Raw genomic sequence first — 17,010 nt, forward strand, 5'->3', positions numbered from 1 at the left:
TCTGTATTCTATTTTTCCATGAAAATGTTAGGATATCATGTCTATTTACTGTGAAATTACTCATTTTCTACTTTTTAGGCATATTATTTTGGTTGTTAAAAAAATAAAATTCCCTACCGACCTACCTATTTTTTTGGATTTTTTTAAAAACGTGACCAACACAAAGCTTTTTTTTTTGGCCCTATCCTGGTCCCTAGGTCACAGCGTACGAACACGAAATATGAATAATTTTTTGTAAACACATACAATTGAGTTAGCCACATAGCCCCTACCTACCTTTTTTTTCTAGTACCACACCTGTACAGTATTACACACTGTATTTTTATATTTCCAACAGTATAAACTACAGCCCTGGCACAGGTCTGGTTATGTAATTGGTTTTTTTTTTATTTTATTTATTTTTTTTTAGCTCCTGTCAATCTGTCCCAGTTGTATTAGTATGTTTAGCGAGGTCAGACACAGAGTAGTGCATTAATAGAGTTTTGTGTTTGTCATTAAAGTTAGACCTGTAGGTTGATGGTTAAAATTTGTCCATATTACCCCAGAAAATACTGCTATTCTAGTAGACCTACCCAGTTTTATTATACTTTGGTTAGATTAATATATTCAAAAAATTTCTTTGGGCCTTGTAGGATCTCATGAAATTATTTTATTCAGTAATTTAACCATAATTTTCACTAGTGTATGACAATTATCTCTGTATGCAATTACTTACATTATTTTTACATTTAATTTTGATTATAGGAAAGGACCTGTAATTACACTGGTGAGTTCTTTTCACAATTTATTACTTGTTAATTTCAAAACATTCACCAGTAAATTTCACTGTAAATTCTGCTAATCTTTAATTTTAATTTTAAAGGTTAATCATATAGAATGTGTGTACAGTGACCTGCACATGGTGTGGTTCTAATGTATCCATATGTATAGAAAGTCTTGAATGAAACAATTATAATTTTACTGTTGTTTTTTTGGTGTGTGTTTTAAATTAGGGAGAAACTGCAGTTAACTGCAGTTTAATCACATTTTTGGCTTCATGTCAGAATAAGAGCAAATTACATAACATTTTCTTGCAAATTGGTAACTCCAACAATAAACAATCACAATCTATTAGAAACCTCGGAGTCGTCTTTGATGGGGCGTGCACAAATGTCAGAATAAATTTTATCTTTATGTAAATCACTTACTTACCACCTCAGAAGTCTCCCAAATCAGAAATTACATGATGAATCTGTTTGCCATAATGCTGTTCACTGTTTGATACTGTCCCGTCTCGATTACTGTAATTCCCTACTTCATGGTTCATTTAATAAGGAGATAAAACGTCTCCAGCTTATTCAAAACAGAGCGGCAAAACTCATATTTCAAGCGAGAAAATTTGACCATGTCACACCCTTACTCTCACGGCTTCACTGGTTACCTGTTCATAAACGCATCATTTTCAAGATTCTAAATCTGACTTATTAGTGCCTACATAATAATGCTCCATCTTAACTTCGGCAGGAACTTGTAACTCAATATACTCCTTTATTTCATCCTGAACTTGATCCTTTCGTATTATATACACCAGAAACATACTTAAAATATGTCCCCAAAGGCTTGTATGCATTTTCCCCATTTCTCTGGAACCAACATCCAACTGTCATCTGTTATGCTCCAACTCTTTCTCAATTCAAATTTACTTTTTAGCGCTGTGGGACTCCGGTAAAGAGCACTAGGCCTATATGAATGCTAAAATATTATTACTTTCAATTCATCTTCAGATGGACATCAAGAAAAAATAAGCCCTGCTAAATAGTCCATTATAAATAGACTTATAAAAAGCAGCAAAACAACATCACTTTTTTGTAACAATTAAAGTTCAACATGACTATTCAGAACAGCTATAAAGTTTATTAATGGTGGTTCATAAACATTGCTTAAATCTTCACAACCAAATTTAAACCTGACTATTACATGATATTAATAAACTGGTTTAGCATGAAGTTCAAAGTTGTATAATTTTGGCAGGAATATCAAAATTACTATTTACTATAAATTATAATTGTTTATTTACCTGTAGTATCCCATACAAGACTTCTACATACCAGATTACTGTTGGAAGTCATTCTATTGATTGCTATAAAAAATGAGAGTAATTTCAAAGATACATAGGTGTTTTGCCCTACCTGATACTCAGTACGTTTAAAAAAAATTGCGAAAAAATCGCAAGTTGTTCTCGGATGGGACTCGAACCCACGATCTCCAGATTACTAGCCTGGCCTCATACCGAGACCACCGAGCTTGCGCCTGATGTCCAGGGTTGAATTCGAGTCCAAGTAAGTAGCGGGTACTGCAGTTTTGATAATAATTGTTATTTTCGTGATGGAATATCAAAGATATGTTATAACATTTAAGCCACAGGTGGGCAAAGTGTGGCCCGCAGGCCGCATGCGGACCTTGTTTTATACGGTCTGACACCAATCATATGTAAAAAATAACATTGAAACTGAGAATAAAGTGATGTAAAAGCAGTGCTTGGAGGTTTTTGGAAACTCACTATAAACATCAATGGTTGGTTGCGGCCCTCGGTGTTAAATCAAAAATTCACTTTGACCCTCCAATCGATTTTTATGCCCACCCCTGATTTAAACATTCAGTGCTTAGAATACTAGTTACTTCTGGTCTAACCATCCATTTTACCCTGAAAATATAGATGAATCCAAGAAGAGTGGCGCACTCTTTTGCGATACAATTACTGGGGATTCTCACCTAGGCCTACTCCTACAATGTCAATGCGGTGTGGTTATAAACGCAGTACCATTGTGAAATCCGACTTTTTATTTTGCAGTTGAATAATGCCGTATGTATGTATATTTCGTGTATTTAGGCATCTTCCAACTTCGGAAATGCCACCCCAGTAATGGTGTCGACAAAAGAGGGCGACGTTCAAAAAAGTGCTCTTGGATTCATCTATATTCCCCTCTTTCTAGTTAAGCCTTTGTATTCACATTTTGTTTGCCAGAATCAACCACTTTAAAGGTTCATTTTTTTTTTCATTTATAACAGTTTACATCCAAATACATGGTACAAGAAGTTCTAATTTTGCCTAAATAATAAGTTTTTCCAATTTTATTATAAATTTACCAATGATTAAGAGGTGTACTTGTATTCTGACAAGTTTTAATACCCTGTAAAATATACAGTACTTCAGAAGAAAACATTAAAATTTCCTCTGATTTTAGCATTTCTTTTTAACATGCAATATTATAAATGTTAATGCCAGACTAACATTATGCTTTTGCTGCTCGATTGATGTAATACTGCTCTAAAGCTCAATTTGTTTGGTAATGAACAAAATAAATTGGGTTCTTAAGGGTGAAATGCCTAAGTAACCAAGATGACTCTAGAGAAATGTACACTCGAGGACATCAAAACATTATAGTTGATGTTGAAATTTAAAAAAAAACTGTTTAAAAACAAAACAGAATCTTAGTTTCAGCTGCTTAGGTTTCAATCCTGATGGCAACAATATCTAAAATGATTTTGTTTCTTAGAAAATGAGGTAGAGGGTAAAAAAGAAGATAAAGCCTGTACATCAGCCAAAGATAAGAGTGAACTTGGACTTAGTAATGGTAAGTTTTGCTGTAAATATTAAAATTTATTCAATATTTTAAAAATATGCAAGGTTTTATCGAGCAACAATTTCTTTTGAAAACTACTTGTTTGTCTCTCTGCAGTCATAACTAATGCCTCCTTGTGTATGTGGTTGGAGAAGTCACCATTTAGTACTATAATTGAATGAGATTGAAATGTCTCTAGGGACGTCAATTAGTCCTGGACAAATACTCAATAAACAAGACTAGACTACACCACCATTTGGGTTCATCATAGCAACACTTTATTCAGCTATCCGCCTAGCGCGGCCCATTGATATCGCCATCTATAGTAGCTATAAATATCCAACAAAGATAGAATTTATTTTAATGAATAGATTGAAATAGATTGTGACCCGAATGTTTCGTTAATTTGAAGTAATATTTGGTAGTATAATTATGGGTAAATAGTTTCCTCTGGTTTCAAATAGCAATAAATATGTATAATTCCTTGAGATAAACCACATCGCCTCTCACACCTATATGATCAACTGTTAAAGACAGCTGGGGCGGCCCGCTACCAACGAGCATCCTGACTGATAGCCAGGCGAAACTGTCAACAACAAAAAACAGTGACTAATATTTGGTTTATCTCAAGGAATTATACATATTTAGTGTAAATTATGTTGTTTTTTTAAGGCCAAGGAATTAATTGTTTATTTTGAACAAGAAGCATCTGATTTATAGTATAACATTCTATTACCTGAAATTCTGAAACAAACTAGGGAAAAAAAAAAATAATAAAGTGCCCTCTAACATTAAGTTTTTTTAAAGTAAAAGATACGCTTTCTGTTTGCAAAATAGAAAAAGTTGTGAAAAATTTAACCTATTGAATTTATATGGAATCCGTAATGCGAGACTAATACTTTGTTTAACGAACCTGGAAATTTTCTTTATTTTTATTCCGCCCTCCGCTGCCTTGAAATTGCTGAAATATATATATATATTTCTTTCTAATTATGTAAATTTGAAGCATTTCCCATACTTTGTTTACCAATAAAATTTTATTTTTATTCTGTCCTCTGTCTGGATGATTTTAGCAAAACTATTTGCTAAATAAGAAAACAAAATTTTATTTTAATTTCTATTCCACCCTCCTCCAATAATCTTTCAAAAAATAAGTATGCGAAAAAAGGAATAAAAAAGTCTCTCCTAATGCAATGAGAAATTATATAATATGCTGTATATATGTTAAAAACCAGGGGCAGGCAAATGCATTAAGTAGTAGTGTATTTTTAGAGGTCTTGCATCACCTTTCTGACCTGATATTAAGATTTAAAATTTTTTAAGATTGTAAAGTGCACAGTAGTATAAGGCGCAGTGATTTTAGTTTATTGTGATGTGCATTAATAGTATTTGTTGTGACATAATTTGGTCAATGCTGTGAATACAAATTGATAAACTGATATTATGTTTTTACTATAGCAAGTTTTGACAATGTATTAAGATAGGTAACAATGTGTGCGCTGAACCGTTAAAGAACGCAGTACACTCTTAGAAAAGAGTATAGGGGATTGTGTATATACTACTCAATCACCACTAGAAAGACCCCACTGGAGTCTTATTCAAAGTTTCATGGGTTATTCTTGGTGTTTTATATCCGTCCATCCATCCAAAGGGCTACTGGGGGTACTTTGTAGGGGGTCTTACTTCTCCTGATATCTTGATTCAAGTTTTTGGTTTGCTGTGAAGTACTTTAATGATAATACAATGTTTTGACAAAATTTGGTCCATGGGTTGAAATTAACTGTTTTGAAGCAATTGTTCAACCCCTGGGTGTCATATTTCTTAACTGTTTAAAAAAAAGAAACTTTCAAGGCTAACAAAGAAAATCATTCTTTTGTTGCTAGCTCCCAGACTATGTACCTTGTATACAATTTCAGGTTCACTAATCAGCAATGTGACCGACTTTTATTGTCAAATAAAGGAAGTCTTCATATCGGCTAAAATTCCCATATTGACCATGCTAACGTTGGGCTAAAAAATATAAACTATCATATATTTGCCATCTGTTATCTGTTTTTATTAATATTTGAATAAATTTTTAGCTTTTGATGTCTAGAGTACATAGATCTAATGATGTCATTTTTCATTTTGGGAGTGGGTCACATATTTCTTGTTTGATGATTTTCAATTTTTATCTTTGAATTTTTATTGTACTTATTTATTTTTAATAACCATGCTTGTTTAATACTTTGTCTCCTTATGTATTATTTTTATAAGAGTGTAATAAACTATGTTTTATGTAATAACTTTAAAATAATTTGCAATGCATCTTACTAATTTAAATGTTGCTTCAACATATATTTTTCTCTAGACGTAAGTAAGTTGCATGCTCTTCTTAACTTGGAACGAACATCACCATTATCAAGAAATAATGTTGTTATTGACAAGCAATCAATGACAACCTTAGAAAGTCCTAGATGGATTGATGACTCGGTAAGAATAAAACAATAAAGAAAACATATTCAAGTATAATGCTAATCTACTGTAGTCATAAGAAATTTGATATTACAAAAAATTTAGATTAAAGTTCATCATTTAAATTACATTATATCGTAGAGCCCTGTTTTTTTACTCAATGATTATATCAAGAAAGTGACAAAAAGAGTGATTCCAGTATTGTTTATTCATTATTCTGTTAAAATAGGAATTAGTTTGTTGATATACAAATTATTTTGTTTTAGATTATTGCAGAGTATTTTTTGTTTTATTTCAGGTAATAAATTCATTTCTTGGACTTATAGCAGATGATAAGCACTATGTGTTTAGAGTACAATTATGGAATCAAGATTGGGACCAGCCATGGATGTCAACTGATGTAAATACTGTATATTAGAATCCATAAATTTACTCAAGTTGTGTGATTTGTACCTGTAGTAATGTATTATTCAGGCGTCCCAAGTCTCCCGGAACTCGTGCGATTGGGATGGCCTCCCACACGCCCGCAAGCAAGCAAGAATGTCATGTTTTCACTACTTTATTATCAATTGTCTCAGAGAATCCATTGTCCATGTGTATCACATTGTGCAACAAAATATATTTAATGTATGAAAGCTCATTAACCAGATCAGTGGTAGATCAAGAAGGAAGCCCTCCACCCCCAAATTTTTCTAAATTAAAAGATATGGTGAGAGAAAGAAAATCATATTCAAATTTAAGTCTGAGAGAGTGCCATTTTCGGCCATCTAGAGGTGCCATAATCATAAATTTTCTTACTTCAGCCCCAATCATATGGATTAAGGTGGTATAGGCCCTATATCTGTGAAAGCCTTTTCCTGCTTTCCCTATTGCGAATTCTTGGATCCATCGCTGCAGATGTCCTGACAGGAGAAAAGTGGGCGTGGTCAGGAGTTGCTCGAAATATATCGAATGTGGTCCAAGGAGCAGAGCCCTAACTAAAAGTTTGACAATTTATCTATTGATATGTAGAAAATACAGTACATATAATTTATTTCTCCCCGACGAATTGTCCCTAAGCAATGATCAAACCTTCTTATCAAAATCTCAGCTTAAAAATCGTATTAGATGGCGATTGCGTGCCAGCCAAAGCTATATTGATAAATCTGACTTAAGTAAAAAATGGACTTATTTAGACTAATTTAAGCTGATTTCTAGTTTGATAAATCTGGTTATATTCCTTATCCAAGAAGACTTGTTTCACCACCAGAACCTTTTACGCAAGCCATTTGAACCAGCACTGATATTATGGCTGAACTGCCCTTGCCTTCTGCTTGGCTATCCAGCTCACCTCACTTGTTTTTCCTGTTATAAAATAAATGTTATTTTTTTTATTAAGCCGTTTGTTTAATGTACTGTATGATTTTTATGCTTAATAAAGTAGCATAATGCTTTGTCTAACTTTATAGTTTTTTCTATTAAAATAATGTTTATGTATTTGAATTTTCACAGGGTCCCAAACTATGTTTTTCTTCTTTATCAGGTTGTGTTGTCAAATTTTGAATGGATATTTATGCCGATATACATACCAAACCATTGGATTCTGCTGGTAGCAAATATACCAACTATGAGTATATGTGTTCTAGACTCGGGAAATAATGATAATACCAAATACATTGCAAAATTCAGGTAATTAGCTGTGCTATTCTCTGTGGATAAAAGAGTGCTGTATAATGTTATTGTTAATGCATCTAAGTTGTAGCATGTACCGATTTTAAATAGCAAAAGTCTGAAAGTGGGGCGAAAACCTACCTGGACCATTGTTCAGAAGGCAAACATAAAAATTTAAGTTTTTTTTTTTAATTTCTAAAATTTTAGGATTATAGTTCAGCATGTACTCATCATACATGTAGTATATCTAAAAAGCTAAAAAGTGTTTTTAACCACAACATTTATTATAAAAATCCAAGATGCATGCTATTGTTACTAAAAAATATTTTGGGGAGGAAAACTAAAATTCATCAGAGAGAAAAAAAAAATGTATGTACAGTATTTTTGACATATTAGTAGACTCTAAAATCGATTAAATAAGTCTTTGAAACCTCTAAATTGTCATTTTTTTTTCTTAGTCTTCGGCCCTTGAAACACTTGAGAAATTTGAGTGACGTCCAATCATTGAGCGACGCCCAGGATTTGCCTGTCGAACAAATCCTGGCGCCACCCCTGCTTTTGCTTAAAAAAATAATTTAAATAACTTTCAGCACTTGAAATACTGTACTGCACAAATCGCAAAACCTTTTACAGAAATGTAACAACAATCAACAATCTACTCTATTTTTAAACCAAAAAAAAAATGTGAACAGTGATACAATTTGGCCAAGATAGATTTACCCTTTGTCTTAGTTAAAATTAATCCAATGCGAACACATCTTGTATCTAACAGCATGGTAGGATGTGTTAAAACAGGTTTTAAGCATACACATACCTATAGTTTAAGTGTATTTTAGTAAAGAAAACACTTTAAATATGGATATTTATTATTAAAAGAACACATAAAAGATGTAACTGACAATACAAGCAGAACAAATTATCAACAGAATTCAACAAATCTGCAATCACTGATGATATTGTAAAAACATCCACATCCCTGACTGGGAAAACACAAAGATCCTTGAAAAAGAAACAGAAGGGTACCCACCAACTATCCCACTGATCTCAAATCCTAAAGCTGGGCCCCACCACCACTCGTAAGAATCCTGCTAGCCTGACGTCAGGCTCTGCAAGCAGTATCACCCCACCATACAGCGGCTGCAATAACAACTAACTAAAATGTCGGAGCTGATAACGGACTTTTTTGGTTCAGTTTATAACTGTATGTATGGAGAGTATAAGACTATGATTCCTCAAAATTTGGAGATCAGTTTTACTTTTTCTTGTTGCATGCTCATGAAAATTGGTCCAAGATCATTTTCAGACCATTGCTATTTTGAATTAGTGTGCTACAACTTTTTTGATTTGCAGATTTGGAATTAGCATTGAAAGATCGAAGTTCATTTAGATTTGCGGAAATTTATGAAAGACATTTATCTTTATTTTTGTAACATGAAGTACCGTACATCAAAGCTTTTGGGATTTTTTTACTATATTTTAAAATTGGAATTATTTATCTAATTCAAATTTCAGTTTTCTTTTATTTGTTTTCGTTGAAGGAATCTCATGCAAAATAGTAATCTTGAAGGAAACTGGAAACAGATGGAGCTATGCTCATGCCTGCAAACTGACAACCACAACTGTGGTGCTTTTGTGATGCTGGTAGGCAATGTATTAAAACATTTGCAACTGTTCAAACATTATACCAAATCATAGAGAAAGATGACCAATACATTTACAAGGATTAAAGCTATTTGCTTTACCTTTAGATTTCATAAACCAAAAGGCCCACTAATCTCAGATAAGAAAGTATAATTAATACTAATGAAACAAATGAGTAGGTAGCACTTTTTTGATTAACAATGAATTTTATTTCACAAGCTTTCGCCCCAGTCAATGGGGCTTTATCAGATTAGACAATAAATAGTACATACTCCAAGTACTGAAATGCAATGGCGTGCGTTTCAATATTTGGAGTATGTATTGTACATTCTTTTTTTAAAATTCATAGCAATTATGGCTTGCCTCAAAGTTCTTATGTATCATTAAGTATCGGTTTTTTTGCCCGTCACTATCTTGCCTCCAACTGTGCCTGACGACCGTCGGCCGACGCGATTCTGTGGAGAATGCAGTTCCACCACACATGCAGGTCATTCTACCTCAAATCAACCAAATGTTTCAAAATCCCCACACTTTTGTCTCTGATTCATTTCAAATGCCTATCAAATACTCGCTAATCATTCATATGAACAAACCTGAATTCAAACTTTATAGGTCAAAGTCGTTTTGAGGCATGGGCATTTTAGTGAAGTGGTTGGTGAAAAATTTAGCCAAAAAATGCGACTTTCATTTTTTAACTCTTTTTAGAAGTCAGTATCTCCTGAAATGTGTGATGCACAAATGTCAAAAAAGAGTGATTCAACTTTATGAGCGACCATGTTTGAGACCCAGAAATATATACTTGCTTTTATCACAACCCTTCATTTTTTTTCTCTGTCCATCCCACTGGCTATATAAGCCATAAATCAGAGCTATACATTACGGACAGACCCCTCTGAAATCCAAAAAAAGTCATTACAGACATATTTTCAGTTGAGAAAAACCAAGTGTGTGCCTACTAGCAGAATCTTAAAACTTTACCATTTAAATCTATTGTTATGTAATGTATATGTTCCAAATTTTATTATCCTTATGAGGCCTAAAAAAATGAATTTTTTGTTTGCTCTCCTTCTTTTAAAAAGATAAAAAAGGGTGGGTGGAAAAAGATGGAATAAAAATAACCCACAGAGGCAATATCTTGCATCAAAATAACAACTTTAGACTAATTTGTAGGGCATCTGACAAAAAATAAAAATAAATTCACTCACATTTTCCCGTTTAAAACATGTCAAAACTGACCAGTGCTCATTTTCTTTCTTTGCACCTAATCTTTGAAACTCACTTCCACTTGCGGATTTTTAATGTAAATCTCACCTCAACCATTTTCTCTTTTCCCTTGCTTCCTTCATAGTTTTACTTATTATGTTCAATGATCATTCAGTAACCTTCAAGTTTCTATTGTTTTAACTGGCACTATAAAAATTTAAAAAATGTACGTCAAATTGTGATATACCATGAATGGTACAATTTTTTCAATAATCTTTGGGAAATATAATAGAAAATTATCTTGAAACTAAAATAAAATTGACAACTATATAATATCAAACTCGAAATTGAAATTATCTTGAGACTTGACGCATAACAGAAAAGTCAAGTGAGCATTTGTGCAATGATTCGATTGAATACATACATTTATTGAAAAATGTTTGAAATGGATACAGAGATTTGTTACTGCAATATTGCAGGAATATATCTGACATTGCCCCCTGTATGAAAAAATCAGAACGAACTGTTACCGTAATATTGGGGTTGCAATGTTATTGCATAAATTCTGTTATGGTGCCAGAGTGTGTCTGAAACAGGTCTTATTCCCGCAATATTACTATACTCAGTGTAAACAAAGATGCCAAATAGAATTACAAATGGCATGCCGAAGTACATAATCCATTCATACAGAAAGGTAATATTATGACAATTTTACCGCAATATTTGATTAGTGTGAATGGATGCATATGCCAGTTAGCTTACCGACATGCGAAATTGCAAGCCTCAACTGTGAGAAAGTGGCTTTCATTAATGTGAGCAAGAGGAAAATTGTACTTGCCACACCAACCTTAACAGAGAAATGACGACATTGAAGATAATTAATATGTATCTTCTGCAATAACAAGATCTCAAGAATTGTTCTTTTTTTTTTCAGAATGCATATGCAATTAGCAAAGGTGTAAACCCTGAAGTGTTGGGATTGTTGGAACATTATTATGCTGAATTGATGCGGCATTTTGTATGGCATTGTCTAAAAAACTCGACCAAAGATTGAAAGTTTGTTCCATAGCTTTCCTTAAAATTTAGCAGATTTATGTTCATTTTTTCCCACCAAGCAGATGCAGATTGTGTAATTTTAAGTTTAGAGGCATGCATTGAAGAATAAAAAGTTATATTGTGTTTGGCTCCAAGAGACTGCAGAAAAGTCAACATTCGTAATTGTAGAATTTGCAATGGTTCTGTCAAATTCTCTAGTAAGTTGCATAACCTTGGCTCAATCCTTTACTCTGAAATTCACTTAATTGATCACATTCCATTTGCCAAAACAACAACTTCCACCTTCGCAACATTTCTCGCATAGGAATCAAATATATCTTTCTTGTGACTCCAGTGAGCAAATATTCATGCTTTCATTACATCTCTTCTGGACTACACCAACTTAACTCTTTTATATGGGTTTTCTGAACATTGTCATCAGTCGCTCATCTCTTGTCCAAAACACTGATGCACGGTTTACTCTGAAGCCAAATGAATGATGATGCCACTCTAATTCATAGATGATTACATTGGCTCCCACATAAGGATAAAGTTGTCTTCAGAATTCTACCATGCTTTTTCTGTTTGTGCTCCAATTTTTCTGAAGCTGATTACACCTGCCATCATCAACATCTTTCAAGTATGAACTTCTGTTCAAAAATGTTGACTATTGTAGAAAACTCAATGCGCCATGGTCAGAGAAAAAAATATAAAAAAAAAAAATCCCAATAAATGTAAGAAAATGCAGATAAATTTTAAACAGAATAATCCTTACCTGCCTTGGTTTGAAATTTGTGGAAATATGTTATGCCCGAAGAACAAAAATATTAGGTGTTTATGTTGAAGAAAACTTGAAATGGGACATGGAAATCAACAAAATGATTTCAAAGTGTAAGAGATGTTCGTACAATATTTTGAATGTAAAACAGCCATGAATAAATATAGATTTAAAGAGCACCAAAGCAGCTCTAAATGATAGATTTCCTTCCTCTGATAAAAAAAAAATGCTTGTTTATTTATTAAATATGTATAGCATAACTGTACCATTATCTTATTCTTTAAAATAATGTTGATTGACTGTTAAAATGTTTATTCAGAAAAAAATAATGCAACCTAAAATTTAAAAAATCTTCATCTTTTTTTTATACAAATTTTTGGTGGATATCTACTGTAGGTATTTTTTGTATTTACACTGTAAAATCTTTTGTTATAAGTTTAAATGTGTGATTCTTGTAATTTTATTGAAAGTATGAACATTTGGAAGTTACATATAATAGAAGTTTAATGAAATACATTATTATCTGAAATTAATGTGATTAATTTTTAACTATTTGTCTTTTACATCTTTCTTACAAATTCGATTTTATTCAAATATATTGTGTTTTAATGAATGTATAGCTATGAAAATATTCATTTTGCAGCTGCCATTTGATATAATAAAATTTTAATTTAATTATAAACTTTTTCTAATATTGCAATCAAAAGTTCCCTAACGCTGTACTATAATTTTAATGTTATTAAAAAGCGTCTGTATGCATTTTTCAAATTTTAGATTTTATACTGAAATTTTGATGTTTATTATAACTGAATGTATTGTTGAAAGTATTTATGTATTAAATATGATATAAACTAAGTTTGATATAAATTTTATTTTCCTCTTAGATTTTGAATTTAAATATTTATATAGTATGTCAAAAATATAATTGTTTTAGTTAATTTCAGTGATTTTCTTTACTCCTTTTTTGTATATTTTATTTTATTTTTACATTTAATAACTATTGTAAATACCATCCGTAATTCAGCAATGCTGCCATGATGTATTTGATTTGGAATTGAATGTACCATTTATATATGATACAAATTGCTTAGTCCAGGTGCTCCATAGCAGTTGCGAATGAAGCTGTTGTAAATAAAATAAATAGATAAAAAGTAGATAAATGAATGTGGCTATGGTTAGTCTATTTGAAATAGTTGGAATAATGATGACAAAACAAATAGCTCAATTCAAACAAAGATTATGTATGTAAAAAAAAAATGTAAAGAAACAAGTCATTCCAGTTTAATGCTGATATTATTTACATTTATTATTGCAAATTGTACTTTTTTAAGTATTTCGACTAACAATAATGTATGGTATGCAAGGTTTTAAAAAAATGCATTGCAAAAAGACATTTAAAAATAATGAAACTTGAAGGAAAAATGATCAACTAGAAATATCTAGTTAGCTTAAGTCAATGACATAATAAGTATGCTCTCTGTAAATTAAATAAGATAATTAAGGATGTAGCACATTCAATGCATCATTTACTCATATACTTTTTACACTGAAATTTTGATATTCATAATGACTGAATATATTGTTCAAAGTTTTTTGTATAATAATTTAAGTTTGAAATACATTGTATTTGATATAAATTTTATTTTCCTCTTACTATGGTATGCAAGTGTAACAGAATATAACAAGTAAAGAATACTTAACACGTTATATCGTCATTGCGGACTTATAAAATCCGCATACGCCTTAAAACTAAAAGAAAATGCATACATTTAGAGTCCGTACTGAGCCCAAAAAATCCGCAATGAAAATATAACGTGTTACTTTTAAAAATAATGAAACATGCAGATTAACTTATTAAGAAATATCTAGTTAGCTTTCAATTACATCAAGTATGCTCTCTGTAAATAAGGTAATTAAGGATGTGGCATGCCCAATGCATCTTACACTCGCGCAATAAATCAGGTAGTATTCCATTATTCAAGTACTGTACATCTGTAAGATCTAGAAACTTATTTACAATACAGTATGACCAACTCAAAAAATATCAAATATATACCAGGTTACTTTCTCACAACTTCAGTGTTTTTTTCTTTTATCTTTATTATTTATTCAAAATATACCTTGCCAATTGTATTTTTTAATGTGTGTTATTACCGTGTCCAAGCATTTACTCACGACTTCAGAATTGCAATATGTATATTTTTTTCTTTTGTTTATGGTATTGTATACTAGTTAGCTTTCATTTACATCAAGTATGCTCTCTGTAAATAAGGTAATTAAGGATGTGGCACACCCAATACATCTTACACTCGGGCAATAAATCAGGTAGTATTCCAGTATTCAAGTACTGTGCATCTGTAAAATCTAGAAACTCATTTACAATATGACCAACTCAAAAAATATCAAATATATACCGGGTTACTTTCTCACAACTTCAGTGTTTTTTTCTTTTATCTTTATTATTTATTCAAAATATACCTTGCCAATTGTATCTTTAATAATGTGTGTTATTACCGTGTTTAAGCATTTACTCACGACTTCAGAATTGCAATATGTATTTTTTTTTCTTTCGTTTATTGTATTTATTCAATAATATGTCACATGTCCTTTGTATTTTAATGTTTTTTTAGTTTTCCTTATTTTAAAAAAGGATCTGGAAACCAAATTCCATGTGAACCAAGCTGTGCATGTTAAAAAAATTTATTTTGTTAAATGGATTTGCAGGGAGAAAAGTTAAGCTTTGGGGTCAGTGTGTATTAAATAAAAAAAATAAGTACTGTCATAGGTTTATGAGGCATAGAAAAGTCTTTGTATGCAATTATTAAACAAAAATCGTGTAAAGTGCTTTTTTATTAATGTTAGTTTGAAAATGGGAATTCCTGACATATAGGTGCAAAACAAAAGTAAATACAAAGGATTAGGATTAAATGGTCTTCGAAATGAAGTAAAGCGCATGGGATGCTTTTGAAATATTATGTTCAATATGAAAATGCCATTTCAATTTTAAGAAGAAAGTATTTTATGGGAATTAACACAAGAAAAAAAGAGATCATGAATAATTTGGTTATGATTATGATGGTATTGTTCCACTGGTGCACATGAACTTACATTTTTTTGGTCTAGTATTATGATATTGTTATTTTACTACATTCCACATTGTTTTAGCATAGACCCTATGGTTTTAGGTATGTATTTGTAGATGATATATGGAGTAATTTTTTTGTCTTAGATATTTACTGAAACAAGCAGCATACAGGACTGAGGTAGTATACAGCATTGCATTGTATTACACTGTATGATTTAAGGGTCAAAATCTATATTCTTAATATAATTGTTTAAGATGATAAAGTTGTGTTAGGAACAACATCTCAGTATATGTTTGGACATGAATTTTGTACATTTTTTTGTTTTTTTTTGTTTTTGTGCATTTTTAGGAATACATCTGCTCTAGCAAATAAGTGCCTTAAGTATATGCATATTTATATTATTGCATAATTGCTTCCAAATACCTAGTACATTGCCATTATACATATCAATAACAATATTCAATCGATAGTCTTCCATTTCACATCCACTAATCAAGCAATCACTGTTCTTTAAAGACAGAGATTGGCATTCAAATATAATTATAGTGTTATAGTTTATTTATTATTTTATTCTTTGGTTTGCCAGTCTGTCAGGATGCAACAAAATGAAGATCTTAAGTAATCTACTAAGCGGCATGTAAAGTAATTAAAATAAGTGCAGTAAACATAAATGATATTCATACTATGGCTGTAATTTGTAAACTTAATATCTTTCTTAAAAGTGCATCGCAATTATGAATTACGTCTATATAGCTGTAGTAAAAAATCTGACATAAAAAAAACTCAACTAATTCAGGTCAAGGAAGTCTTTTGAAACAATGTTTTATAACAGGAAATTTGTCAGATAAGGTTTTATGTACTGGATAAATCATTAAAAAAAACCAGTAAATTACTTCTGCAATATACTGTACATTCTGTAAATAGATTATATATATATATATATATATATATATAGGCCTATAAACCATGATATAATAGATAAAATCTATACCATCTTTATATATGTACATATATTGTACATCTTTATATATATATACATATATTTAAATATATATATATGCATGTATATATATATATATCTGTCTCTTATACACATCTAGATGTGTATAAGAGACAGAAAACAGTCTTTTGAAACGAAACGTCTTCATTGACATCTTTCCGCACGAAACCTTATCTTGTTTCAGACAATCCTCAAGATCATGCAGATGAGGTTGCTGTGTTGGTTGACATACGCTGCACAAGACGCGTAGCTTGTAGCCGATCCCTTCTGTTGTACCATACACAGTCCTCAGTTGATTCTTCAGGTAGTTTAATACCTAAATAACAAAATATTATTATTTTAAATTCATGGCTTATTTTCAATTGTTTTGTTCCATTTAACAATAGCATGGAAGTGTTTTGTTCAAAGTGAATCTTATATTTTGTGGGAAATGGCAGTAAATAACAGTGGTATTACTATTGTTTTGTTGCATGTAAATTCTATTTTCCTCATCAGAGCTTATATTATAGACTACATAAGATAAAATAATTATTAGGTTCGGCAAAACATCATTTTTAATGG

At 31.3% G+C, this 17,010-nt stretch overlaps 1 protein-coding gene across 2 annotated transcripts in view; it reads left to right on the top strand.

Moving 5' to 3' along the window:
- LOC117103335 overlaps positions 1–15,699 on the top strand; it is a 27,216-nt gene extending 11,517 nt beyond the window's left edge. The window contains exons 9-15 of one of the 2 annotated variants that reach the window (XM_033243874.1): positions 745–766; positions 3,537–3,614; positions 5,953–6,074; positions 6,355–6,456; positions 7,579–7,724; positions 9,245–9,347; positions 11,485–15,699. In XM_033243874.1, coding sequence (XP_033099765.1) covers positions 745–766; positions 3,537–3,614; positions 5,953–6,074; positions 6,355–6,456; positions 7,579–7,724; positions 9,245–9,347; positions 11,485–11,604 — 693 coding nt within the window. In that variant the 3' untranslated portion in view covers positions 11,605–15,699. The remainder of the gene's footprint in view (positions 1–744; positions 767–3,536; positions 3,615–5,952; positions 6,075–6,354; positions 6,457–7,578; positions 7,725–9,244; positions 9,348–11,484) is intronic. The other variant, XM_033243875.1, reaches the window with a different exon arrangement.
- Positions 15,700–17,010: the final 1,311 nt, after the last annotated feature.

Source organism: Anneissia japonica, unplaced genomic scaffold, assembly GCF_011630105.1.
Source record: "Anneissia japonica isolate Jap-2015-1 unplaced genomic scaffold, ASM1163010v1 scaffold287728_len311106_cov174, whole genome shotgun sequence".
In the NCBI taxonomy this organism is placed as follows: Eukaryota; Metazoa; Echinodermata; class Crinoidea; order Comatulida; family Comatulidae; genus Anneissia; species Anneissia japonica.